The 27459-nt window shown below is 48.6% G+C and overlaps 1 protein-coding gene across 1 annotated transcript in view; it reads right to left on the bottom strand.

The window, feature by feature from the left end:
- The window catches only part of ciita (class II, major histocompatibility complex, transactivator), a 78808-nt gene that overhangs the window by 29737 nt on the left and 21612 nt on the right, over positions 1–27459 (bottom strand). The window contains exons 2-10 of the mRNA XM_080206190.1: positions 21950–22093; positions 19784–19867; positions 19122–19187; positions 16285–16350; positions 12400–12492; positions 9115–9207; positions 6968–7099; positions 3844–3990; positions 2826–2894 (exon numbers count right to left, since the gene is read on the bottom strand). Coding sequence (XP_080062316.1) covers positions 2826–2894; positions 3844–3990; positions 6968–7099; positions 9115–9207; positions 12400–12492; positions 16285–16350; positions 19122–19187; positions 19784–19867; positions 21950–22093 — 894 coding nt within the window. The remainder of the gene's footprint in view (positions 1–2825; positions 2895–3843; positions 3991–6967; positions 7100–9114; positions 9208–12399; positions 12493–16284; positions 16351–19121; positions 19188–19783; positions 19868–21949; positions 22094–27459) is intronic.

The following is a 27459-nucleotide window of genomic DNA, read 5'->3' as shown; positions in this document are numbered from 1 at the left end:
CAACAGGTTTATTGGGAATCACGAGCTTTCGGAGCACTGCTCCTTCATCCGGTGAGTGACCTGAGGCCGGAATCGAACCTGGGTCCCTGGCATTGTGAGGCAGCAGTGCTAACCACTGTGCCACCCTATATATATGTACATATGTATTATATATATATTGATATTACAACAGTGATTCCATATGAAGCCACTTCATTGGTTATAAAGTGCTTTGGGTTTTCTGGTAAATAACAGCGCAATTTAAATGCAAATCCTTCTGTTGTCATTTTAAATCGTCAGATACATTACCATTTGAAAGAATGATTCAACAAGCCTTCTGGCTCAGATCACAATCAAATTCACCACTTTCCCTGCTTACGCCCAAAGTTATAGGCTTGCGAAACTTACCGGTTAAGATTCCACAGTATTGGGGGTAGTAAATTAGTGTGGGCAGAGGATTCTGATAGAAGAGAGACTGGGACAAGGGGGTATCTTCGGGGTGGTACCTGGAGGAGTGTCACAGGGGTCAGTGCTGGGGCTCCAGCATTGCTCCCAGCTCCCATCCTCCCACAATGCCGCTTGCTTCAGGGAAACCTCCCCACAGTCATCGCCAACTCCCCTCCACATTCAAGGGCCATTAAAGTGCTCCCTTTGGTTTAAAACATCAGTATCCCCGGTCGTTATATGGACAATTCATTGGAACCCTATGTTGCAGACGGAGGCCATTCGGCCCATTGACTCTGCACTGACAACTATCCCACCCAGGCCCTATCTCCATAACCCCGCATATTTAGGGTCAATTTAGCATGGCCAATCAACCTAACCCACACATCTTTGGAGGGTGGGAGGAAACCACAGAGAAAATGGGAGCAGGAGGAGGCCATTCAGCCCTTTGATCATGGTTGATCATCGAACTCAATAGCCTGATCCTGCCTCCTCCCATATCCTTTGATCCCTTTCACCTCAATTGCTGTGTCTAACTGTTTCTTGAAAACATACAAAGTCTTGGCCTACTTTCTGTGGTAGCAAATTCCACAGGCTGACCACTCTTTGGGTGAAGAAATTTCTCCTTATCTCTGCCCTAAACGCTCTTGTATCTTCTGTTAGAATGTAACCGGTGCCAACATTGGATCTGTTGCAATGTGACCAGTGGTGCCAAGGATCAGCTGACCCAGTAAACCACGGAACCAATGACAGGATGATGTGATGATCAGCTGACGTTGGGAATTGTGGGAAATTTGGAATGGCCCAGGGTGAGGCCACAAGTTTGGAGTGATGCAGTTTCTTTCTTAAACCTTTCCTTTGATTTATACGTTGGAGTAAGTTTTGTTATATTTTTATTGTCTACACTGGGAGAATTCTTTCAGGATCAACATCCTCAACCTCTGGTTCTGGACATCCCCACCATCAGGAACATCCTTCCTGCATCTAGTCCTGTTAGAATTTTATAGGCGTTGATGAGACCCCCCTTGTTCTTCTAAATTCCACTGAACACAATCCTAACCAATCATTCTCTCCTCGCCATCCCATATATTCATGTCTTGGACAAGGGAAATGTACTGATGCCAAGTTTGCGGATGACACAAAATTGGGGACATGGCGGGAAAGCCACATTGAACATTATCACACTATCAGAAGCCTATCCACCATCTACAAGGCACAAGTTCAGGAATGTGATGGAATATACTCCACTTGCCTGGATGGGCGCAGCTCCAACCACACTCAAGAAGCTTGACACCAGCCAAGACAAAGCAGTCCATTTGATTGGCACCACATCTACAAACATTCAACCCCTCCACCACCGATGCTCAGTAGCAGCCGTGTGTACTATCTACAAGATGCACTCCAGCAATTCACCAAAGATCCTTCGACAGCACCTTCCAAATCCATAACCACTTCCATCTAGAAGGACAAGGGCAGCAGGTATATGGGAACACCACCACCTGCAAGGTCCCCTCCAAGCCACTCACCATCCTGACTTGGAAATATATCGCCACTCCGTCACATTCAATGGGTCAATATCCTGGAATTCCCTCCTAATGGCAATTCTCACAGCGATTCAAGAAGGCAGCTCACCACCACCTTCTCAAGGGCAACTGGGGATGGGCAATAAATGCTGGCCAGCCAGTGACCCCCATGACCCACAAATGAATAAAAAATCCATCAGATCAGTTATGATCTCATTGAATGATGGAGTGGACCTGATGGGCAGAATGGCCTACTTCTGCTCCTATGTTTTATGGTCTAATATGTCCACTTTGAAGTTCTGGAAAAGAGTCATATTCAACTTGAAACGTGAACTCCGATTCTCCCCCCACAGATGCTGCCAGACCCGCTGAGCTTTTCTGGCAATTCGGCTGAAATTTTCCAGTGGCGAGATCTTCCGTTCCCCGGTGTCAGAGGGTGCGGAGCTCGTAAAACCCCGTAGACAACAGCAAGATCGGAACGTCCTGTCACCGGCTAATGGCAGGCCACCTCTGCCTGGGGTGGGGGGGGCAGAGGTTCTCTCCCTCAGTGTACCCAAACAGGCGCTGGAGTGTGGCAGCTAGGGGATTTTCACAGTAACTTCACTGCAGTATTAATGCCAGCCTTACTTGTGACTAATAAATAAACTTTAAACTTTAAAATCATCTCTTGAAAATGAACCCAAGAAACATGGGGGGTGGGGGGGGGAGGTGGGGAAGGGGGAATGGAAAATCCTGCCCACTGTGTTTGTGAATTAACACGGGCATTGCTTGAATCAGATGAGCTGATAAGGCTGAGCTGGGCGGTGTTGGTGGGACACATTCACATCTCTCCTCCATCTCTCTGTTTAGGGTGTTCAATAAAGACAGAAAGACACTCACATGGGGAGCACACTGGTGAGGACGGCAGCAGTGAGGCGATCTCAAGAGCTCCTAAGGTCTTGTTTACCACTGGAAAACAAAACAGATTTTCTTTTCAAGTAAACAACCCAGGGTGCAATCTGCCACTTTGCAGATTGTGCAGATCTATGTTGACGGTGCAGCGCAGAACTGAGAGAGCGCTGTACTCTAAGAGGCGCTGTCTTTCGAATGAAGAGCTAAAAGTCAGCTCTGGAGCAAATTTACGAGGGGCGGGGACATTTTCCCTGTTGCTATGGCTGGTAGTAATTATTCAAGCAACGTTCAGATTATCTGGAGTTGATCAGTTCTGGTTTATGAGCTCAGCTTCCCTGCAGCAACCTTTTCCATTAACACTAGAAACTTTGTACTACGCTGGATGTACACCATATCCGGGACACCTGAGGCCGTGAAAGTTGCGACAAAAATGTGAGTCTTTTGTTTTAGTTGTTTGAATGGACCAACCTCGCATTAAGTTGATCTTTCCCTACACCCTAGCTATGACTGTAACACCACATTCTGCACCCTCTCCTTTCCATCTCCCCTTCGTACTCTGTGTACGGTATGCTTTGTCTGTATAGCGTGCAAGAAACAATACTTTTCACTGTATTTCCAAAGCAGTGAAGTGCAGTGGGGTGGCACAGTGGTTAGCACTGCTGCCTCACGGTGCCAGGGACCTGGGTTCGATTCCCAGCTTGGGTCACTGTCTGTGTGGAGATTGCACATTCTCCCCGTGCGTGCGTGGGTTTCCCCCAGTTTCCTCCCACAGTCCGAAAGACGTGCTGGTTCAGGTGCATTGGCCGTGCTAAATCCTCCCTCAGTGGTTACCCGAACAGGCGCCGGAGTGTGGCGACTAGGGGATCTTCACAGTAACTTCATTGCAGTGTTAATGTCAGCTTTACTTGTGACTGATAAATAGTCTTTAGCTTTAAAGATGTGACACTAATATAGAGCAAATCAAAATCAAGAGGAAGCGAGAGAAGCTTGGGATGTCGAGACAGACCTAAAATGCAGGTGGAGGCTCCAGTCTGAACCGTCCCATCGACAGAAACGTTGACCACTGGTTGTGGAAGTGTGTACGGTGGAAAAACCTGAACAGCTCCAGGACTGACAATCGGTGGGCCGTTCACCATCGAGTCGCTGCTGCTGGCTGAAACGAAACGCAGGAATGACAACCTTTTCCCGAATGGAACTTTTCTCACACGGTAGTTTATTTTTCACATTTCTTCCTCCCCCGAAACCCCCAAAGTGCCTCATTATTTCCCTGGCAGAGGGAATTTGCGGTGCTGTCTGAGCCGACGCTGTTCCGACACAGGCCACTAGATGGTAGACGCGAGCCAAGCCGGGCGGCCTCGCATCCCAGTGCCGCCTCTGAGTCAACGGGGAAGTTCACATCGGGACAGCGCAGTCCACTTAAATTCAGGAACTTACTTTGTGCTGATTACAAGCCCGGACTGGCGACACCCCTCTCCCTTCGAAGTTGTTGTTGTTCAAACAAAAAAGGCAACGCTCCACTCGAGCAATGGTTCCCAACCTTTCACATGTCACACCGCACCCCTCTATAATAGTCAACATCTTTCCCCGGAGGTCGGGGAGTCTAAAACTAGAGGGCATTGGGTTAGGGTGAGAGGGGAGAGAGACAGAAGTGTCCAGAGGGGCAATCTTTTTCACACAGAGGGTGGTGAGTGTCTGGAACAAGCTGCCAGAGGTAGTGGTAGAGGCGGGTATAATTTTGCTTTTAAAAAGGATTTAGATAATTACATGGGTGTGATGGGTATAGAGGGATATGGGCCAAATGCAGGAAATTGGGATTGGCATAGGGGGTTTAAGAAGAATAAAGGGTGGCATGGACAAGTTGGGCCGAATGGCCTGTCTCCATGCTGTAAATCTCTATGACTCTATAACTAGAAAACAATTCTGAGGCGCACCTCCTGATTTCCCTGAACTGCCCTTCAAATCAAAAACCTTTTTTGGGGGGGGGTGATTTTCAGTCCGTGTTCACCATCAGGGAGAACGGTGACACGGAGCGGAAAATCTGGAGAGAATCGGGGAGCGCGGGTTTCCACGTTACGCTGCGTATATGTGGATTCCAAAAATCTAGATGGTGGTAAGGCAGCGCAGTGGGCCGGGAGACTCAAGCGGAGGAGGTGTAGCAGGCTTCCCCCTGGGCGCCACGGCGCGGGTGCAAGTCCAGCCGCCGGATTTCCGGCGCCAGAAATCGGCGCGGAGCTGAATAAATTATTTAAATGATGGTTAAATCATCTCAATAGCGGGCCCAAGACTGAGGCTGGCCTGGGCTTGACTGGGGAACCAGCAATCGGGACGTGGGGGGGTGGGTTGCGTGGCCAGTGATGTGCGGGGGTCGTGGGGCTGGCCAGCGATCAAACTGGCCAGCAGCCAGGAGGCCGACAGCGTGGGGCGACTGCACATGCACCGATCTCGGTGCTGATGGATCAGCACATGCGCAGTGGCCCACTCAGCGCTATGTTGCTGGCCTCTCCAACAGGAATAGGCCCACCTCTGGATTTTTAATGAAATTCACACTTAGGGCTCTAAGCAGCACTCAGAGTGTGGGAGATTCATTTTGAAAATCTCACTGAAAAAACGAGTGCAATTTACTCCAGTTTTTACTCAAATTTGACACTTAGAACTTTTTTTGGAGAACCCCACCCCTGATTTCTACCAAAATTCTACCACTGCACTAAACTATCCAGGTAATCGATAATAACTTGCACTTATATAGCATGTTTTATGTATTAAAAACATCCCAAAGGACTTTGTAGATGAGTTATCATGGCACAGTGGTTAGCCCTGCCGCCTCACAGTGCCAGGGACCCGGGTTCGATTCCCGGCGTGGGTCACTGTCTGTGTGGACTTCGCACATTCTCCCCGTGCCTGGGTGGGTTTCCTCTGGGTGCTCCGGTTTCCTCCCATACTCCAAAGGTGTGCGGGTTAGGTGCATTGGCCATGCTAAATTGCCCCTTAATGTCAGGGGGATTAGCAGGGTGAATATGTGGGGTTACAGGGATAAGGCCTGGACGGGATTGTGATCGGTACAGACTCGATGGGCCAAATGGCCTCCTTCTGTACCGTAGGGATTCTATGAAAAACTATCACCAAGCTGTGTAAGGAGATATTAGGACGGGGAGGTCAAAAGCTTGGTCAAAGAGTTAAGTATTAAGTTCCCAGTAACCACTGAGTTTTAAATCTGCCAGATTTAAATAGCCAGAATGTCGATTCTCAACCCAAAATTCAAAGAGCGGGATTTTCCGGCCACACTCGCCCCAAGGCTGGAAATTCCCGTCCCAGGTTAATTTCCTGGGACTTTCGCACGATCCATATCCTGTCTACTACGATTCCCGTGGTGGGCCAGACAGGAAAAGTCTGCCCAAGATCTCATAAGAGGCAAACAAACAGCAACAATGGGTTTTATTTGGTAGAATTCAGAAGGGATATAAATCTAAAATATATGTTATTATATTAGATTTATATCCCTCCTGAATTCTACCAAATATTAAATATATTAATTATATTAAATATAATTACATATATTTTTATATAAATCTATAATTCGCCTCACTACAGGAAGGATGTGGAAGCTATTGAGAGGGTGCAGAGGAGATTTACAAGGATGTTGCCTGGATTGGGAGGCATGCCTTATGAAGATAGGTTGAGGGAGCTGGGTCTCTTCTCCCTGGAGAGACGAAGGTTGAGAGGTGACCTGATAGAGGTTTATAAAATGTTGAGAGGAATAGATAGGGTGGATTCTCGGAGGCTATTTCCCAGGGCTGAAATGGTCGCTACGAGAGGACACAGGTTTAAGGTGCTGGGGAGCAGGTACAGAGGAGATGTTAGGGGAAAGTTCTTCACTCAGTGGGTGGTGAGTGAGTGGAATCGGCTGCCGTCGGTGGTGGTAGAGGCGAACTCGCTGGGGTCTTTTAAAAGACTTCTGGGTGAGTATATGGGATTTAATGGCATTGGAAGTTACAGATAGTTCTATGGCTTGGTAGGTATAGACGTGATCGGCGCAACTTGTGGGCCGAAGGGCCTGTTTGTGCTGTAGTGTTCTATGTTCTATGTTAACCGGAAGAAAGCATGTTCGAAAATGTATCTTGAGTTTTACAGACCTGGTTTGGAGTAAGCGTCTGATCCAATCTGTGCCACGTGATTTTTCAGCTCCTTCAGGTGGTTGGTGCCTGAAGGGTAGGTTGTTGGTGTCTCGGGGGAATGTTCTGAGAAAGGAGGCCAGATCTCTTCATCTAAAACAATGAGTTACCGCATTACCAACACACTTCTTTCTTTGCCATTATGTTGTTACATTCTGTTAAACCGGCTGGTGACAAACGATACTGCCGCCAACCTTTGCTCAGTCTCACATTTATTAATGAGGACACACATCAAAGGCGTACACCTCCTCCATGCATTGTTTCAAAATCTCTGTATCTCTTAACATCTGCGCAAGTGAAACCCTCATTAATACACATCGCCCACATACAATTATTGGATAACTAACGCACACCCTTTAAATTTAACAATCACAGAATCCTCCGTTGCAGAAGAGGCCACTCAGCCCATCGAGCCTGCATCAACTGTACTCAGACAGTACCTTATCTAAGCCCTCTCCCCATCTCCATAATCCCACACATTTCCCACGGTTAATGGGCAATTTAGCACGGCCAATCCGCCAAACCTGGACTGAAATTTCCAAAGATTGAAATTGAAATTTCCAATAAATTGAAATTTCCAAAGATTGAAATTGAAATTTCCAATAAATTGAAATTTCCAAAGATTGAAATTGAAATTTCCAAAGGTGACGTGGAGAGATTCCCTCCGAAACAACAGCAGATCAGAACCATCGATTAGCTGCTCTAACATGCACTGATCTCGTAGCATTTGTTTTTTGTTTCCAGTAATCTAGGTCCAGCCTTATTACCTAATTTATCCCTAACAAAAGTCCTGAAATAACATACACACCGAAGTTCAGGAGTTAGTACAAAGTGGCCGGCAGGCAGGTCAGGAGAATTTTGGCCAATGTTTCGGAATGGGCGGATGGTATGAAATTGTACTGACCTTTGCCCAGTGACAAGACCATGTGACCTGGTTGCCATGGGGACCCAGGTCAAAACCTATTGCAAGGTCAGGTACGATCTTTTAACACGTGGACACAAAGGAAATTGAGACTTATTTCCCTGGAGCATAGGAGACTTAGGGGTGATCTGATAGAGGTCTATATAATAATGAGGGGCATAGATCAGCTAGATAGTCAACATCTTTTCCCAATGGCAAGGGAGTCTAAAACTAGAGGGCATAGGTTTAAGAGGAGAGATACAAAAGGGTCCGGAGGGGCAATTTCACACACAGGCTGGTGAGTTTTCTCACACAGAGGGTGGTGAGTGTCTGGAACAAACTGCCAGAGGTAGTAGTAGAGGCAGGAATGATTTTGTTTTTTTAAAAAGTATTTAGGAAGCTACATGGCTCCTGCTGTGCCCAAGATCGCAAGGAACTACAAAACGTTGTGAATGTAGCCCAATCCATCACTCAAACCAGCCTCCCATCCATTGACTCTGTCTACACTTCCCACTGTCTTGGAAAGGAGCCAGCATAATTAAGGACCGCAGGCACCCCGGACATTCTCTCTTCCACCTTCTTCCATTGGGAAAAAGATACAAAAATCTGAGGTCATGTACCAACCGACTCAAGAACAGCTTCTTCCCTGCTGCTGTCAGACTTTTGAATAGACCTACCTCGCATTAAGTTGATCTTTCTCTACACCTTAGCTATGACTGGAACACTACATTCTGCATTCCCTCCTTTCCTTCTCTATGAACAGTATGCTTTGTCTGTGTAGCACGCAAGAAACAGTACTTTTCACTTTATATTAATATATGTGGCAATAATAAATGAAATCAAATCAAAACTTCTTCATCCAAAGGGTTATGAATCTGTGGGATTCCCTGCCCAGTGAAGCAGTTGAGGCTACCTCATTGAATGTTTCTAAGGGAAAGAAAGATAGATTTTTGGACAGTAAAGGAATTAAAGATTACGGTGAGCGGGCGGATAAGTGGAGCTGAAAAGATCAGCCATGACCTTATTGAATGGCGGAGCAGGCCCGAGGGGCCAGATGGCCTACTCCTGCTCCTAGTTCTTACGTATTTACCCTGTTATTGGCCCTGATGCTAAGCGGCGAGGTAGCATGGCCCATCCAACCTAACCCGCACATCGCTGAGCCGGTTTCAGATTCAGATTCTGTGATATGCCGAAGCATGTTCCTCACCTCTTCTTAAATATTTTGCTCTCGTTACACCCATGGAATGAGCAGGATCCTGAGAAATATCTTGCTGTCCCCTTGGGCAATCCCCATCAGCAGCTGAAATAAAGGAGGAAATATAATGTAGCGCAAGTCAACTTTCGCTTTACAGGCAGAAGGTTTGGCTGAACTGCAGCTCCTTAGTGCAAGAGCCAAGATTTATTCAGCATCAATAATTGGCTGAGGTTATCAATATCTGCTTATGGTAACTCCAATGGCTATAATTTTCACCAATGGCACTGTTGGTTAGAATGGACCAAGCAGATGAGGAAGGTGTTACAACCACAACAGATACATTTAAGTTTTAAGTTTATTTGTTAGTGTCATGAGTCAGCTTACATTAACACTGCAATGAAGCTACTGTGAAGATCCCCCAGTCGTCACACTCCTGCGCCTGTTTGGATACACCGAGGGAGAATTTAGCACGGCCAATGCACCAAACCAGCACGTCTCTCGGACTGTGGGAGAAAACTGGAGCACCCGGAGGAACCCCACGCAGACACAGGGAGAATTTGCAGACTCCCCAGAGGCGGTGACCCAAGCCGGGAACCGAACCTGGGTCCCAGGCGCTGTGAGGCAGCAGTGCTAATCGCTGTACCACTGAGTTGCCCCAGTGCCACCGTGCTGCCCCAGTGCCATTGTGCTGTCCCAGTGTCACCGTGCTGCCCCATGTTATTACTGAGAGAGCAGACTCCAGAGTGAAGTCACTGATCATATGCCTTTTTTTAAATTGTGAAAACAAGGAGGAAGAGCTACTGACCTCAAAAGCACAGGAGTCCAGTAGCTACTTCAGAATTTTAAAAAGAAAAGACTTACTAAAAAGAAAATAAACTCAGGACACTAGATTAGAGCTATCCACTCTTGCAGGACAATCCCCCAAAAAACTTGCGTTGCCAAAAGTACCCAAATTAATGCCCTTTTGGCAACAACGCACTTATAGATTTTTAGCCATGAAAATCCAATAATATCACCCACGTCAGGGAATTGTTCTCATTTTACTAAAGGTGTACCGCACGACTTCTCAGAAACTTCCTCTCTGACATGGAATTCCAAAATGAGCTTCAGAAACAAACCTTTTCAAAGACCGTTGCCCTCCTGGCTTAACGCTGAGTGGCTGCCTCTAATTCAAAATTTCCACATCTTCTCAGCAGCTCACAGAGGAAGAAAGTGGTCTTCAGGCCTCTGCCCCTCAGTTAACCATCCTTTCTCTTAAACATCTCTTCCCCTTTTATCTCAGGTTCCATTGTCCTCACACACCTCTCTGAACTCAACTTCTCCAAACATAAAAAACTTTCCTGTTTTCTATTTTGTCTCTACCTTTGGGCTAATGAAATGTAAAAATATTCCCTCCATTTAGTCCTGAAGCCTCTGTAAGATGCAAACATTCCTTGTCATCTCTGAACTCCCTTTTGAAGTTCAATAGTGAAAAAACCGGGTGTCCCACTTATCTCACGATGCAAATTTTTGAACCAACTTATTTGTAAGTGAAACTCACCATAACCTCTCATCACAAATGCTTCAACCTAACACCTTTAACCTTTTTCTTTTAGCCCTCACAGACAATCTTTCTCCAGTAACACACACACATACACACATTCACACACACACACGCACATGCACACACAATGCCAGTGTTCACACTATACATGAACCTACTACATTTAACCTTTCATCTCTTAGCCCTCACAGACAATCTTTCTCCAGTAATACGTACTCACACGCACACTCACACGCACACTCACACACACTCACACGCACACTCACACGCACACTCACACACACACACACACACACACACACACACAATGCCAGTGTTCACACTATACATAAACCTACTACATTTAACCTTCCATCTCTTAGCCCTCACAGACAACCTTTCTCCAGTAACATGCACTCAGACACAGACTCACACGCATACATACGCACAAACACACGTAGGGCACTGGGGAGAGTTACAGAACAAAGAGATCCAGGGATACATGTTCATTGCTCCTTGAAAGCGGAGTCACAGGTGGACAGAGTGATGAAGGAGGCATTCAGCATGCTTGGTTTCATTGGTCAGAACATCGAATACAAGAGTTGGGACGTCTTGTTGAAGTTGTACAAGATATTGGTAAGGTCACAACTGGAATACTGTGTGCTATTCTGGTCACCCTATCATAGAAAGGATATTATTAAACTAGAAAGACTGCAGAAAAGATTTACTAGGATGCTACCAGGACTTGATGGTTTGAGTTATAAGGAGAGGCTGGATAGACTGGGACATTTTTCTCTGGAGCGTGGGAGGCTGAGGGGTGATCTTATAAAGGTCTATAAAATAATGAGGGGCATAGATCAGCTAGATAGTCAAAATCTTTTCTCAAAGGTAGGGGAGTCTAAAACTAGAGGGCATAGATTTATGGTGAGAGGGGAGAGATACAAAAGTGCCCAGAGGAGCAATTTTTTCTCACCGAGGGTGGTGAGTGTCTAGAACAAGCTGCCAGAGGTAGTGGTAGAGGTACAACCTTGTCTTTTAGAAAGCATTTAGATAGTTACATGGATAAGATGGGTATAGAGAGATATGGGCCAAATGTGGACAATTGGGATTAACTTAAAAAAAATGGACAAGTTGGGCAGAATGGCCTGTTTGCATGCTGCAAACTTCTATGACACAAACTCACACTCTCACACTCACATAAACACACAATTCCAGTGTTCACACACTACGTGAACCCCCTCGACCCTCCAGTTAACTATCTATTTTATTCACCCTCCACCCTTTCCCCCCTCATGTGCTTATCCGGTTTGGTTCGACTACCAGCCTGTGGTAACTATGTACGAATCTCATTGGCAGATTCAGGGTGTGACAATCAAAGAACTGGACAGCAAACTGCTCCCGAGGACAGAGAGAAATCGGGCAGCTACACGAACATCCCAAAGCGGCAGAATCCGGAACTATATTGTCAGAGAGCTGGGTAAACCAGTGCTCCAACTGAGTGTGAACAATGTAAAAATAAACAAAGTGAAGCAAAAAATTTGAACCTGAGGAATAAAAAGAGGAAGGACACAAACCACAAATTGTGCTTTTGCTTCTGATATCATCAGACAGTTTTCCTTTTCACGAGTGTTGAAATATGTATGGGTAAAGTTTATTTTGGGTCCCAATGTCCCCCTATTCTCAGCAGCTTCTTTCCATTACTCAGAATGCACCCCCCCTCTCCTGACACCAATGTCACAGCGCTAAAAGCAGACAGTGCCGGGTGACTAACTCACCTCTTTTTCTGTTTCTCGCTTTGGTGTCAGGTGGCGCAATGAAATTCTGCCCAGTGGGTTCATCGGCTGCGGAGCACACGCTGTAGGCCGAGGCTGAAAGGTTAAATCACACACAGTTTCACTATAACAAATGGAAAGTTATCTATTTCTGTTCTCAGCCTCACCAATCACATTCGATTATCGTTCATGCCCACGGCTCGTGGGAGTTCAAAACCAGGGACGACGCGTATCACATGGTCACGAGCAAGATTAATGGAGTATAGAATAGAAACTACTCTACCCAGAGTGTGGAACTTGCTACCATGTGAAGTACTTGGTGAATAGTATGGATGCACTTCAAGGGAATCTAGTTAAGCACATGAGAGACCATTAAAAAATAGGCCCATTCAATCTGCTTCACCATTCAATGAGATCATGACTGATCATAGCGTCCCTACAGTGCAGAAGGGGGCCACTCGGCCCATCGAGTTTGTACCGACAACAATTCCACCCAGGCCCTATCCCTGTAATCCCTCTAACCTTGGGACACTAAGGGTAATTTAGCATGGGCCAATGCACCTAACCCACACATTTTTGGAGGAAACCGGAGTATCCGGAGGAAACCCACACAGACACCGGGAGAACTTGTAAACTCCACACAGACGGTGACCCAAGCCGGGAATCGAACCCAGCCCCCGGTGCGGTGAGGTAGCAGTGCTAACCGCTGTGCTACCATGCCATCCCATCTGACCTGATGTGATAATCTTAGCTCTACTTTCCTGCCTTTTTCCCCATAGCCCTTGATTCCCCCTACTGAATAAAAATCTCTCTCGCTCAGCCTTGAACATACCTGACAACGCCAGTCTCTACAGCTCTCTGCGGTAAACAATTCCACAGATTTACTACTCCTTGAGAGACGAAATTCCTCCTCATCTCTGCCTTAAATGGTTGACCCCCTTTCTCTGAGATTACGCCCTCTGGTCTTAGACTCTCCCACAAGGGGAAGCAACTTCACAGCATCGACTCTGTCAGGCCCCTGAGAATCCTGTACGTCTCAATAAGATCACCTCTCTTTCTTCTAAACTCCAATGAATACAGGCCCCAAACTACTCAACCTCCCTCTATTCCCCAGAACCACGTAAAAGGTACAAGAAGGGGTCACGGTGGCACAGTGGTTAGCACTGCTGCCTCACATCACCAGGGACCCGGGTTCAATTTCCCGCTTTGGATCACCGTCCGTGTGGAGTTTGCACATTCTCCCCGTGTCTGTGTGGGTTTCCTCCGGGTGCTCCGGTTTCCCCCCACACTCCAAAGTTGTGCAGCTTAGATTGATTGGCCAGGCTAAATTACCCCTTAGTGTCAGAGAAATTAGCAAGGTAACTAGCTGGGGTTACAGGGTGGGATTGTGGTTGGTGCAGACTCGAAGACCTGAATCAGCCCCTTCTGCACTGTAGGGACTCAAATATCGCACAGGCCTATATGGCAGCACCTAATGTTTGGATAAATGAATGAATTTACATAGAGTGTTCAGCCGGGGAAATCAGCCACTTGACCCAAATGGGAATGATTCGAACTGTTGTCTACATTCCCCCCTCCATTCACTTGAAGTCGTTTCCAAAACCTTGCCGCCCATTTCCTAGCTCGCACTGAGTGCTGTCCACCCAAACCTCTCCCCTTGCCCATTCATCTACAGAATGCTCCTCTGTTGTATCCCTGACAGTGCGGCACTCCCTTAGTACTGATCCTCCGACACTCCCTCAGTACTGATCCCCCGACAGTGCGGTGCTCACTCAGTACTGATCCTCCAACACTGCAGCACTCCCTCAGTACTGACCCTCCGACAGTGCGGCACTCCCTCAGTACTGATCCCCCGACAGTGCAGCACTCCCTCAGTACTGACCCTCTGACAGTGCGGCTCTCCCTCAGCACTGACCCTCTGACAGTGCGGCGCTCCCTCAGCACTGACCCTCTGACAGTGCGGCGCTCCCTCAGTACTGACCCTCTGACAGTGCAGCACTCCCTCAGCACTGACCCTCTGACAGTGCAGCACTCCCTCAGCACTGACCCTCTGACAGTGCAGCACTCCCTCAGCACTGACCTTCTGACAGTGCGGCACTCTCTCAGCACTGACCCTCTGACAGTGCAGCACTCCCTCAGCACTGACCCTCTGACAGTGCAGCACTCCCTCAGCACTGACCCTCTGACAGTGCAGCACTCCCTCAGCACTGACCCTCTGACAGTGCGGCGCTCCCTCAGTACTGACCCTCTGACAGTGCGGCACTCCTTCAGTACTGACCCTCTGACAGTGCAGCACTCCCTCAGCACTGACCCTCTGACAGTGCTGCACTCCCTCAGCACTGACCCTCTGACAGTGCGGCACTCCCTCAGTACTGATCCCCCGACAGTGCGGTGCTCCCTCAGTACTGACCCTCTGACAGTGCGGCACTCCCTCAGTACTGACCCTCTGACAGTGCGGCACTCCCTCAGCACTGACCCTCTGACAGTGCTGCACTCCCTCAGCACTGACCCTCTGAAAGTGCGGCACTCCCTCAGCACTGACCCTCTGACAGTGCGGCACTCCCTCAGCACTGACCCTCTGACAGTGCGGCACTCCCTCAGCACTGAACCTCTGACAGTGCTGCACTCCCTCAGCACTGACCCTCTGACAGTGCGGCACTCCCTCAGCACTGACCCTCTGACAGTGCGGCACTCTCTCAGCACTGACCCTCTGACAGTGCTGCACTCCCTGAGCACTGACCCTCTGACAGTGCGGCACTCCCTCAGCACTGACCCTCTGACAGTGCTGCACTCCCTCAGCACTGACCCTCTGACAGTGCGGCACTCCCTCAGCACTGACCCTCTGATAGTGCGGCACTCCCTCAGCACTGACCCTCTGACAGTGCAGCACTCCCTCAGCACTGACCCTCTGACAGTGCAGCACTCCCTCAGCACTGACCCTCTGACAGTGCGGCACTCCCTCAGCACTGACCCTCTGACAGTGCGGCGCTCCCTCAGCACTGACCCTCTGACAGTGCGGCGCTCCCTCAGCACTGACCCTCTGACAGTGCGGCGCTCCCTCAGCACTGACCCTCTGACAGTGCTGCACTCCCTCAGCACTGACCCTCTGACAGTGCGGCACTCCCTCAGCACTGACCCTCTGACAGTGCGGCACTCTCTCAGCACTGACCCTCTGACAGTGCTGCACTCCCTCAGCACTGACCCTCTGACAGTGCGGCACTCCCTCAGCACTGACCCTCTGACAGTGTGGCACTCCCTCAGCACTGACCCTCTGACAGTGCGGCACTCCCTCAGCACTGACCCTCTGACAGTGCGGCACTCCCTCAGCACTGACCCTCTGACAGTGCAGCACTCCCTCAGCACTGACCCTCTGACAGTGCGGCACTCCCTCAGCACTGATCCTCTGATAGTGCGGCACTCCCTCAGCACTGACCCTCTGACAGTGCGGCACTCCCTCAGCACTGATCCTCTGACAGTGCGGCACTCCCTCAGCACTGAACCTCTGATAGTGCGGCACTCCCTCAGCACTGATCCTCTGACAGTGCGGCACTCCCTCAGCACTGATCCTCTGACAGTGCGGCACTCCCTCAGCACTGATCCTCTGATAGTGCGGCACTCCCTCAGCACTGATCCTCTGATAGTGCGGCACTCCCTCAGCACTGACCCTCTGACAGTGCGGCACTCCCTCAGTACTGACCCTCTGACAGTGTGGCACTCCCTCAGCACTGACCCTCTGACAGTGCGGCACTCCCTCAGTACTGACCCTCTGACAGTGTGGCATTCCCTCAGTACTGCTTACAGTGTCTCACTGAGGACGACCCTGCAATCGAGCAGACTGTGTGTTCTAACAAATGCCCGTATACACTCTTTACTGAGAAAGAAACTTACAAAAAGCTTTATTTAATGGGGTGTTCGGGGCTGTGACTTCCTGTGTTTCAAGCAACATTTCCTCATCTATAAAAGGCACAAGAAACGAGGATCAGAAACTTATCAACATTTAGCTCTCCAAAGCCCAGGGAGAAGTCCTGACAGCAAGGCGGGGGGAACTTCCTCGGGGCTTGTCTCACTGCCAGGCCTGAACATTGGTGAACGTTAGGAGGAAATTCAGCCCATAGTGCCATTTAATGTTATCAACGGTGACACAGGTTCCACAGAACCCCTACAGTACAGAAGGAGGCCATTCGGCCCATCGAGCCTGCACCAGCAATGATACTACCCAGGCCCTACCCCAACAACATCATACATGTAACCCGACACTAGTGTTCAATTTAGCATGGCCAATTTGTCTAACCTGCACATCTTTGGACTGTGGGAGGAAACCCACGCAGATACGGGGAGAACGTGCAAACTCCACACAGAGAGCGACCCAAGCCAGGAGTGGAACCTGGGACCTTAGCGCTGTGAGGCAGCAGCGCTAACTACTGTGTCACCGTGATGCTGGCAGTGTCGGAGGGTCAGTGCTGAGGGAGTGCAGCACTGTCAGAGGTTCAGTGCTGAGGGAGTGCCGCACTGTCAGAGGGTCAGTGCTGAGGGAGTGCCGCACTGTCAGAGGTTCAGTGCTGAGGGAGTGCCGCACTGTCAGAGGATCAGTGCTGAGGGAGTGCCGCACTGTCAGAGGGTCAGTGCTGAGGGAGTGCCGCAGTGTCAGAGGGTCAGTGCTGAGGGGGTGCCGCACTGTCAGAGGGTCAGTGCTGAGGGAGTGCCGCACTGTCAGAGGTTCAGTGCTGAGGGAGTGCCGCACTGTCAGAGGATCAGTGCTGAGGGAGTGCCGCACTGTCAGAGGGTCAGTGCTGAGGGAGTGCCGCAGTGTCAGAGGGTCAGTGCTGAGGGGGTGCCGCACTGTCAGAGGGTCAGTGCTGAGGGAGTGCCGCACTGTCAGAGGTTCAGTGCTGAGGGAGTGCCGCACTGTCAGAGGATCAGTGTTGAGGGAGTGCCGCACTGTCAGAGGGTCAGTGCTGAGGGAGTGCCGCACTGTCAGAGGGTCAGTGCTGAGGGAGTGCCGCACTGTCAGAGGGTCAGTGCTGAGGGAGTGCCACACTGTCAGAGGGTCAGTGCTGAAGGAGTGCCGCACTGTCAGAGGTTCAGTGCTGACGGAGTGCCGCACTGTCAGAGGTTCAGTGCTGAGGGAGTGCCGCACTGTCAGAGGTTCAGTGCTGAGGGAGTGCCGCACTGTCAGAGGTTCAGTGCTGAGGGAGTGCCGCACTATCAGAGGATCAGTGCTGAGGGAGTGCCGCACTATCAGAGGTTCAGTGCTGAGGGAGTGCCGCACTGTCAGAGGGTCAGTGCTGAGGGAGTGCCGCACTGTCAGAGGGTCAGTGCTGAGGGAGTGCAGCACTGTCAGAGGGTCAGTGCTGAGGGAGTGCCGCACTGTCAGAGGGTTAGTACTGAGGGAGTGCCTCACTGTCAGAGGGTCAGTGCTGAGGGAGTGCCGCACTGTCAGAGGGTCAGTGCTGAGGGAGTGCCGCACTGTCAGAGGGTCAGTGCTGAGGGAGTGCCGCACTATCAGAGGATCAGTGCTGAGGGAGTGCCGCACTATCAGAGGTTCAGTGCTGAGGGAGTGCCGCACTGTCAGAGGATCAGTGCTGAGGGAGTGCCGCACTATCAGAGGATCAGTGCTGAGGGAGTGCCGCACTGTCAGAGGATCAGTGCTGAGGGAGTGCCGCACTGTCAGAGGGTCAGTGCTGAGGGAGTGCCGCACTGTCAGAGGATCAGTGCTGAGGGAGTGCCGCACTGTCAGAGGGTCAGTGCTGAGGGAGTGCCGCACTGTCAGAGGGTCAGTGCTGAGGGAGTGCCGCACTGTCAGAGGGTCAGTGCTGAGGGAGTGCCGCACTATCAGAGGGTCAGTGCTGAGGGACTACTTCAGCATGCAGTACCTTTAATATTTTCATCAAGGTCATTTTTGTTGCTTGAATGTTTTAATCCCACTTCTGCCTCGAGAAATTGAATAATCCCATTCCTTTCCATCACCCGTAGAATTCTGAAGGGGCTGGACAGGGTAAATGCTGAGGAGATGTTTCCTCTCATGGGAGAGTCTCGGACCAGAGGCACAGTCTCAGAGTAAAGGAGTGCCAATTTAAGATTGAAACGAGGAGGAATCTCTTCTCTCAGAGGGCTGTGAGTCTTTGCCTCTGAGATCTGTGGGGGCAGAGTCCGTGTGTATAGATTATTGATGAGTAAGGGAATTGGGGATTACGGGGAAAGGGCTGGAATGTGGACGTGAAGAATGCCGTAGGAGATCGGAAGAGGAGGAGGCCAGTCAGCTCTTCGAGCCTGCTCTGTCATTGAATAAGATCACAGCTGATCTAACAGCTATTGAAGGAGGGAGCAGGCTCGAGGGGTCAAACAGGCAGCTCCTGTTCCTATTTCTTATTGCTGTCCCAGTAATTTGACACTGAGAAGCACGAGGGAGAAGTGTGAGTTAGTTCCTTTCCAAATGATCCCTTCCTTCCTGTGGGGGAATGTTTTGCTGGGTCTCTCGTCCTGACTGGGGTCTGGTCGACACGTGACTCCAGACCCACAGCGACGCGGTTGACTTTCAACTGCCCTCTGACATGGTCTCACAAGCCACTCAGTTCAAGGGTAACTGGGGATGGGCAACAAGTATTGCTCTTGCCCACATTCCGTAGCAGATTTTTTAAAAAAGGTTTTGACAATCGACAGATTATATTCAACGTTTGAAGATCTTAAAGTCAGAACTTTGTAGGAACTGTTCAAAAAAGACTTACCAAAATATTGTTCCAATTCTACTGTATTTAGTGGCCGTGGATCCTGCAAATACTTCAAAATTCCCTCTGCACAATAAAGACAAGGCATATTGTTTAGATTGGAGACCAATTAACTCATCTAGTCTAAAGTTCATATTTACTTTTGCTCACAAAATCCCTACAGTGCAGAGGATCAGGCCCATCAGGCCTGCATTGACAACAGTTCCACCCAGGCCCTACCCCCGTAATCCCAAATATCTACCCCGCCAATCTGCCTGACACCATGGGGCAATTTAGCATGGCCAATAAACCTAACCATCTTTGGAGTGTGGGAGGAAACCGGAGCACCTGGAGGAAACCCGCGCAGACACGGGGAGACTGTGCAGACTCCGCACAGACAGTGACCCAAGGCCGGAATGACAGCTATGACTATAACACTATCTGCGCGCTCTCCTTTCCTTCTCTATACAGTATACTCAGTACAGTATAGTCAATGTCTGTGTAGCGCAAGAAACAACACTTTTCACTGTGTACTAATACATGTGGCAATAATAAATCAAAGCAAATTGAACCCGGGTTCCTGGCACTGTGAGGTAGCAGTGCTAACCACTGTGCCACCGTGCCGCCCCATTTCCATTCGAAAGTTTGCTAAGAAGAGAGTCAGTCTAAATATTGAAACTTACCGATACCACAGACGTCTGGTTCACAACTTCTTTCCAGTTTGCTCAGGTCTTCCAAAATCTCTGAGTACAGTTCACCATCCAGAGCTGCAACGCGTAGGAAAAAGAATACAAAAATAAGGACAAAATAATGTGGACGCTGGAAACTTGAAACACAAAGTGCTGGACGTACTCAGCAGGTCTTGTAGCAGCCGTGGGGAGAGAAACAAATTGAATGCTTCAAGTCAAACATGACTCTTCAGTATTGAAATAGGGATGAAATATTACGGAAGACCGTAAGAGATAGGAAGAGGAGGAGGCCATTCAGCCCTCCGATCCTGCTCTGCCATTTTATAAGATCATAGCTGATTTAACACTCACTAAATCCACTTTCTCGCCTTCTCTCCATAACTCTTAACCCCCGAATGATTAAAAGCCTATCAATCACAGCCTCAGAAATGTTCAAGGATTTGGCCTCCACAGCTTCATGGGGTAAAGAATTCCAAAGGTTCGACACTCTTAGAAGAAAAAAAATTCTTCCTCAAACCTCCTTATTCTACAACGATGCCTTCTGGTCTTACACCCTCCCATGAGTGGATCCTGCCAACATTTACCATGTCTAAACCCATGGCAATTATATCACCGCTCGTTCTTCTGAACTCCAAAGAGTACGGACCCAATCTTCCATGACGTGCAAGAACAAAAGAGAAGGTGTGGGATAGGGTCGAGGGTGGAAGGGATTAAATGACAAAAATGTCTCAGACCCACTGGAGCTCAGAACTGTGCCCATTGGAGTTTAGAACTGTGCCCATTGGAGTTTAGAACTCTGCCCATTGGAGCTTAGAACTGTGCCCACTGGAGTTTAGAACTGTGCCCATTGGAGTTTAGAACAGTGCCCATTGGAGTTTAGAACTGTGCCCACTGGAGTTTAGAACTCGGCCCACTGGAGTTTAGAACTGTGCTCATTGGAGTTTAGAACTCGGCCCACTGGAGTTTAGAACTGTGCCCATTGGAGTTTAGAACTCTGCCCATTGGAGCTTAGAACTGTGCCCACTGGAGTTTAGAACTCTGCCCATTGGAGTTTAGAACTCTGCCCATTGGAGTTTAGAACTGTGCCCACTGGAGTTTAGAACTCTGCCCATTGGAGTTTAGAACTCTGCCCATTGGAGTTTAGAACTCTGCCCATTGGAGTTGAGAACTCTGCCCATTGGAGCTTAGAACTGTGCCCATTGGAGTTTAGGACTGTGCCCACTGGAGTTTAGGACTGTGCCCACTGGAGTTTAGAACTCTGCCCATTGGAGTTTAGAACAGTGCCCACTGGAGTTTAGAACTGTGCCCATTGGAGTTTAGAACAGTGCCCATTGGAGTTTAGAACTGTGCCCACTGGAGTTTAGAACTCGGCCCATTGGAGTTTAGAACTCTGCCCATTGGAGTTGAGAACTCTGCCCATTGGAGCTTAGAACTCTGCCCACTGGAGTTTAGAACTGTGCCCATTGGAGTTTAGAATGAGAGGTGATTTTATCGAAACTCACAGGATTTTCAGAGAACTTGACAGGATGGACGCTGAAAGAACATTTCCCTTTCGGGGGAACTAGTTTTCAAAGTTTATTTAATAGTGTCACAAGTAATCATTGACATCATGGAAATTGGAATTTGAATGGATAGGTGCCAGAGCTGACATGGTGGGCCGAAGGGCCTCTTTCTGTGCTGTAATGGGCAGAATTTTCCTGTCCCATCTACCACGGGAATCGTAGTGGGCAGGGAACGGCCCATGCAAAAGTCCGTTGATCTCGGGTGGGATTTTCTGGTTTTGGAGCGAGCGTGGGCAGAAAATCCTGCCCAATGATTCTATGGCAAGAGAAGATTAAAACCAGCCTGGTGGTGGTGGGGGGAGTTTAAACATCGAGGGGGAGCTCTTTCTGCCTACGCGCCAAAAATACAGAATCAAAATGGGGGAAGAGATTTCCTGATCTGAAACTGTTGATCTCAACACTGAGCCCAAGAGGCTGTAAAGTGGCTAAGCTGACGATGAGAAGCTGTTTCTCCACCTAGTTATTTTCAGCATGTGACCAAAGACAGCTGGCTCAAAAGATGTCTGATTTAGCTCACGTAGAAATGCTTTTAAAGAAACGGTCTACAGCTGCATCCCACTGATAACAAAATGCGATTCGTTTAGTTCCCAACAGAGACCTGTTCCGCAAGTTGCTTCTCCATTCTGAATGTAGGTGTTGGGTAGAGCCATCTGTGCCGCACTGTGTTCCTCTTGTGGTAGAGTCAAGTATCTGGGCTCTCTCAGTGACGGTAACTCTTTGCTGCAGCTCTGATTTCTCATGTCTGGTGACAACAAACAAGAAATTGAAAATCCTGGCACAAAACATCCACATCACGAGACCACAGGCGAATTTACTGAACTCAATCGCCTCCCAGAGGGGGACCTGGCAACAAAAGAAGTGACTCTTTAAATACGTTGCATGCTAACACAAAACCCTCTGCAAAAGTGAAATTGAAACTAACCAGAGGCAAAGCACTCATGCCCAAGTCAAGTTTAAACAGGCTCAATCATCATAGATAGGATTATCGAATCTCTACAATGCAGAGGAGGCCATTCGGCCCAGCAAGTCTGCACTGACCCACTGGCTGAGAATCTTGCCCAGGCCCTTTCCCCACCCAGTTCCATAGCCCCATATATTTATCATGGCCAATCCACCTAACCTACACATCTTAGGACACTAAAGGGCAATTTAGCATGGCCAATCCACCTAACCTACACATCTTGGGACATCAAGGGGCAATTTAGCATGGCCAATCCACCTAACCTACATATCTTGGGACACCAAGGAGCAATTTAGCATGGCTAATCCACCTAACTGGACATCTTAGGACACCAAGGGGCCATTTAGCATGGCCAATCCATCTAACCTGCACATTTTGGGACACCAAGGGGCAATTTAGCATGGCCAATCTACCTAATCTACACATTTTAGGACACTAAAGGGCAATTTAGCATGGCAATCCACCTAACCTATACATCTTGGGACACCAAGGGCCAATTTAGCATGGCCAATCCACCTAATATGCACATCTTAGGACACTAAAGGGCAATTTAGCATGGCCAATCCACCTAACCTACACATCTTGGGACACCAAGGGCCAATTTAGCATGGCCAATCCACCTAATCTGCACATCTTAGGACACTAAAGGGCAATTTAGCATGGCCAATCCACCTAACCTACACATCTTGGGACACCAAGGGCCAATTTAGCATGGCCAATCCACCTAATCTGCACATTTTAGGACACTAAAGGGCAATTTAGCATGGCAATCCACCTAACCTACACATCTTGGGACAGCAAGGGGCAATTTAGCATGGCCAATCCACCTAATCTACACATCTTAGGACACTAAAGGGCAATTTAGCATGGCAAACCACCTAACCTACATATCTTGGGACACCAAGGAGCAATTTAGCATGGCCAATCCATCTAACCTGAACATCTTTGGACTGTGGGAGGAAACTGGAGTACTTGGAGTAAACCCACGCAGATATAGGGAGAACGTGGGTGGCACGGTAGCACAGTGGTTAGCACTGCTGCTTCACAGCTCCAGGGTCCTGGGTTCGATTCCCGGCTCGGGTCACTGACTGTGTGGATTTTGCACATTCTCCTTGTGTCTGCGTGGGTTTCCCCTGGGTGCTCCGGTTTCCTCCCACTGTCCAAAGATGTGCGGGTTAGGTTGATTGGCCGCGCTAAAAAATTGCCCCTTAGTGTCCTGGGATGTGTAGGTTAGAGGGATTAGTGGGTATAATATGTAGGGATATGGCGGTAGGGCCTGAGTGGGATTGTGTTCGGTGCAGACTTGATGGGCCGAAGGGCCTCTTTCTGCACTGTAGGGTTCTATGATTTCTATGAACATGCAAACTCCACACAGATAATGACCGAAGGCCAGAATTGAACCTGGGACCCTGGTGCTGTGAGGCAGCAGTGTAACCAGCGTGCCATCCTAGTTGATTTATTGTCACATGTACTGAGATACAGTGAAAAGTGTTGTCTCTTGCATGCTATACAGACAAAACATACAATTATAGAGTGCACAGGAAAAGGATAGGGTGTTAACTTCATCCAATATCACTGTGGTTCTGTTTTCCTGAGTTAACTCTGAAAGGCTGCCAAATATCCATTGTTGGTAAATCGCATCACAAGCGCTCACAGAAAGCCCTAGTTAGACCTGGAGTACTGAGACCAGACCCGGAGTGATGACAGCAGTTGTGGGCACAGGCCTCAGGGTAATACTAGCCTCAGAATGAGAAGAGCATGGGTTCATCAAAAGGCTGCAACAGTAGGGGGAGCACTTCCTGCACAAGGTGGGTGGAGGGAGGGTGTCTCTCTTAAACTCAGATGATGTGCAAAAGGCGAGCGGATAGGTACTCGGGGAGAAACAATTTACAGGTTATGGGGCAAAAGGTGGTGTGTGGGACCAAATTGGACAGCTCTTTCAAAGTGCTAGCAGAGATGTGATGGGCCAAATGGTGTCCTTCTATGCTGTGAGGTTCTGTGACCTTCACTGAAGCGTGCTCACAGAGGGAAGGATTAATCACGAGCGTTCACACTGATTTTGCTGCTGATTTGCATGATGCAGACCTACTGAACTGGAGCACTGTTCCGATCAAGTGCAGGCAAACAAAACCTCACCGCCGATAAACACAAACAAGTCATGGCCGTGACGAGGTGCACCCTCTTGAGGTGGAACAAGCGCTGTGCTTTTTAAGGGTTCAGCAACACCAGTTCAACACTTGTCATGCGGAGATGTCACGATAATGTGTTTAATAAACTGAGTCCTGTGTAAAATGTTGAAGCCGACACATGCGGGGGGGGATGAATTAAAAAGAGGCAATGGTTGGTGAATTCAAATACTGGATTTCCTGCACTATTAAGTGGCACAATATCTCAAGGCACAATAAATAGGAGAGGTTCTAGGCCTAGTGGTTCTATCGCTAGACTTTTAATCCAGAAACTCAACTAATGTTCTCAGGGTTCAAATCCCACCACGGCATATCGTGCAATTTGAATTCAATGTTCAAATAATATCTGGAATTAAGAATCTACTGATGACCGTGAAACCATTGTTGGAAAAACCCATCTGATTCACCAACGTCCTTCAGGGAAGGAAATCTGCCACCCTTACCCGGTCTGGCCTACATGTGACTCCAGAGCCACAGCACTGTAGTTGATGCTCAACTGCCCTCCAAGGGCAACTAGGGAAGGGCAATAAATGCTGGCCCAGCCAGCGACACTCTTTCTCCACCAATGAATAAAAAAAAGCTACTGACTCTCAAATTCCTCTAATCGTTGTCACTCACTCACGCACTTTTGACATCTGTTCTGCCTTTCTCATTTCCTCTTCATTTTTAGACTCTTGACAAGCTGAAGTCTAATAATTGCATTTCTGATGGATGTTGTATTTGTAACAAACATTCCTTCCTTGGTTTCCCTTGTCTCACGAGACAAAGGGTGCGCTGGAGTGACCTCTCCATGGCCGTGCCTAGGTGGGATTCATATATACGGAGATTCCGTCCTACCCAAATAAGTCCCCCTCTTACTTCCGCCCCCCCCCCAGCCTTGCTGAAGAAGGATGTGCAAAGCATGACATTTGACAGCAGTTTGGCTACAGGAGCTGCCGGAATGTGCTCCATTGTAGGGGTGTACATGCACACATACACATATGGACATACACACATATGTGCGCATACACACGTGCGCGCACACACACATGCACACACATGCACGCACACACGTACACACACACACACATGCGCACACACATGCACGCACACACGTGCACACACACGTGCGCGCACACACATACACACACACACACACATGCACGCGTATGCACACACAAACAAACTAAGGGGCAATTCAACATGGCCAATCCACCTAATCCGCACATCTTTGGAGTGCAGGAGGAAACCGGAGCACCCGGAGGAAACCCGGAGGCAATTTCCCCATCAATTCCATTACAATGTGACCTTTCTGAGGGATGGTGCCTTGTACCCTTCGTACTGTGTGCAATTCTTCTACATCCTATTCTCTCCAGTCTAGTATTTCACCAACTAACAGTCCCTTCAACTTAATGCAGAGGCAACATTGTCCATTCTTTATTGGGATTTGAGGTCTGAATGAGCCATGTCTCCCTTTCATGCAATAAGAAACAAATATAATATGCAAATATAGTAATTCTGTCCATCAAAACCATACCTTCTGTAGGCTGGGTGCAGGCTAGCTGATGATGAGCACAATGTGATCCAAGGGAAAACTGTGACATTTCAGCCGCACCTCCATATCTATTTTAGTCAAATTCCACATGGGCATACTGCTCATACCATCCCTCTTCACACTTCTCACCCTCTTTATCCAACATTATTAACATATCATAGAATCCTACAATGCAGAGAGGAGGCCATTCGGCCCATCGAGTCTGCACCAACCACAATCCCAGCCAGGCCCTCTCCCCATAGCCCCATACATTTATCCCCTGCCTAGCTAGTCCCCCTGACACTAAGGGGCAATTTAGCATGGCCAATCCACCTAACCTGCACATCTTTGGATAGCATTCTAGTCCTTTCTCCTTCATCTGTTTGTCTAACTTCCCTTTAGTACGTAAGAACATAAGTACATCTATATTATTTGTTTTAACTACTCCATTTAGTAACAACTTCCACATTCTAACCACTGCCTGGCTGAAGGAAGTTCCTCTTAAATTCCCTATCGAATTTATTTGCGTCTACCTAATGGCTTTTGATTTCCCAAGAGTGGAAATAAAGTTTAGTTTATCTATTAGTGTCACAAGTAGACTTACAATGCCACAGCAATGAAGTTACTGTGAAAATCCCCTAGTCAGCACACTCAGGCGCCTGTTCGGGTACATTGAGGGAGAATTTAACATGGCCGATGCACCTAACCACCACATTTTTTTGGACTGGAAGGGGAGACTGGAACACTTGGAGAAAACCCACGTGGACACGGGTAGAACGTGCATACTGTGCACAGTCACCCAGCCGGGAGTCGAACCCGGGTCCCTGGCGCTATGAAGCGACATGAGGACGGCCTCAACTGGGATCTTGGGTCACATTGTGACAGAGTACCCTTCGCCGTCCAGTACTTCCCTGGAGTTGAGAAGCTACGACATCTTCTCCTTCAACATGTCATCGGCGAAGACGAACATCTCGCCAAGACCATCCCCACACCCCTAGTTCTTGCCTTCAAACAACCGCACAATCTCAAACAGACCATTGTCCGCAGCAAACTACCCAGCCTTCAGGAGATCAGTGACCACGACACCACACAACCTCTGCAAGGCACGCCGGATCATCGACACAGATGCCATTATCTCACGTGAGAACACCATCCGCCAGGTACACGGTACATACTCTTGCAACTGGACCACCATTGTCTACCTGATACGCTGAAGAAAAGGATGTCCGAGGCATGGTACATTGGGAGACAATGCAGATGGTACGACAACAAATGAATGAACACCACTCAACAACCACCAGGCAAGACTGTTCTCTTTCTGTTGTGGAACACTTCAGCGGTCACTGGCATTCAGCCTCTGACATTTGGGTAAGTGTACTCCAAGCTGGCCTTCACGACACACAACAACACAGAATCACTGATCAGAAACTGATAGCCAAGTTCCGCAT

Source organism: Carcharhinus amblyrhynchos, chromosome 18 (genome assembly GCF_965287045.1).
Source record: "Carcharhinus amblyrhynchos chromosome 18, sCarAmb.v2.hapA, whole genome shotgun sequence".
Taxonomy (NCBI): domain Eukaryota; kingdom Metazoa; phylum Chordata; class Chondrichthyes; order Carcharhiniformes; family Carcharhinidae; genus Carcharhinus; species Carcharhinus amblyrhynchos.
This window is presented reverse-complemented; position numbering and strand designations above follow the sequence as displayed.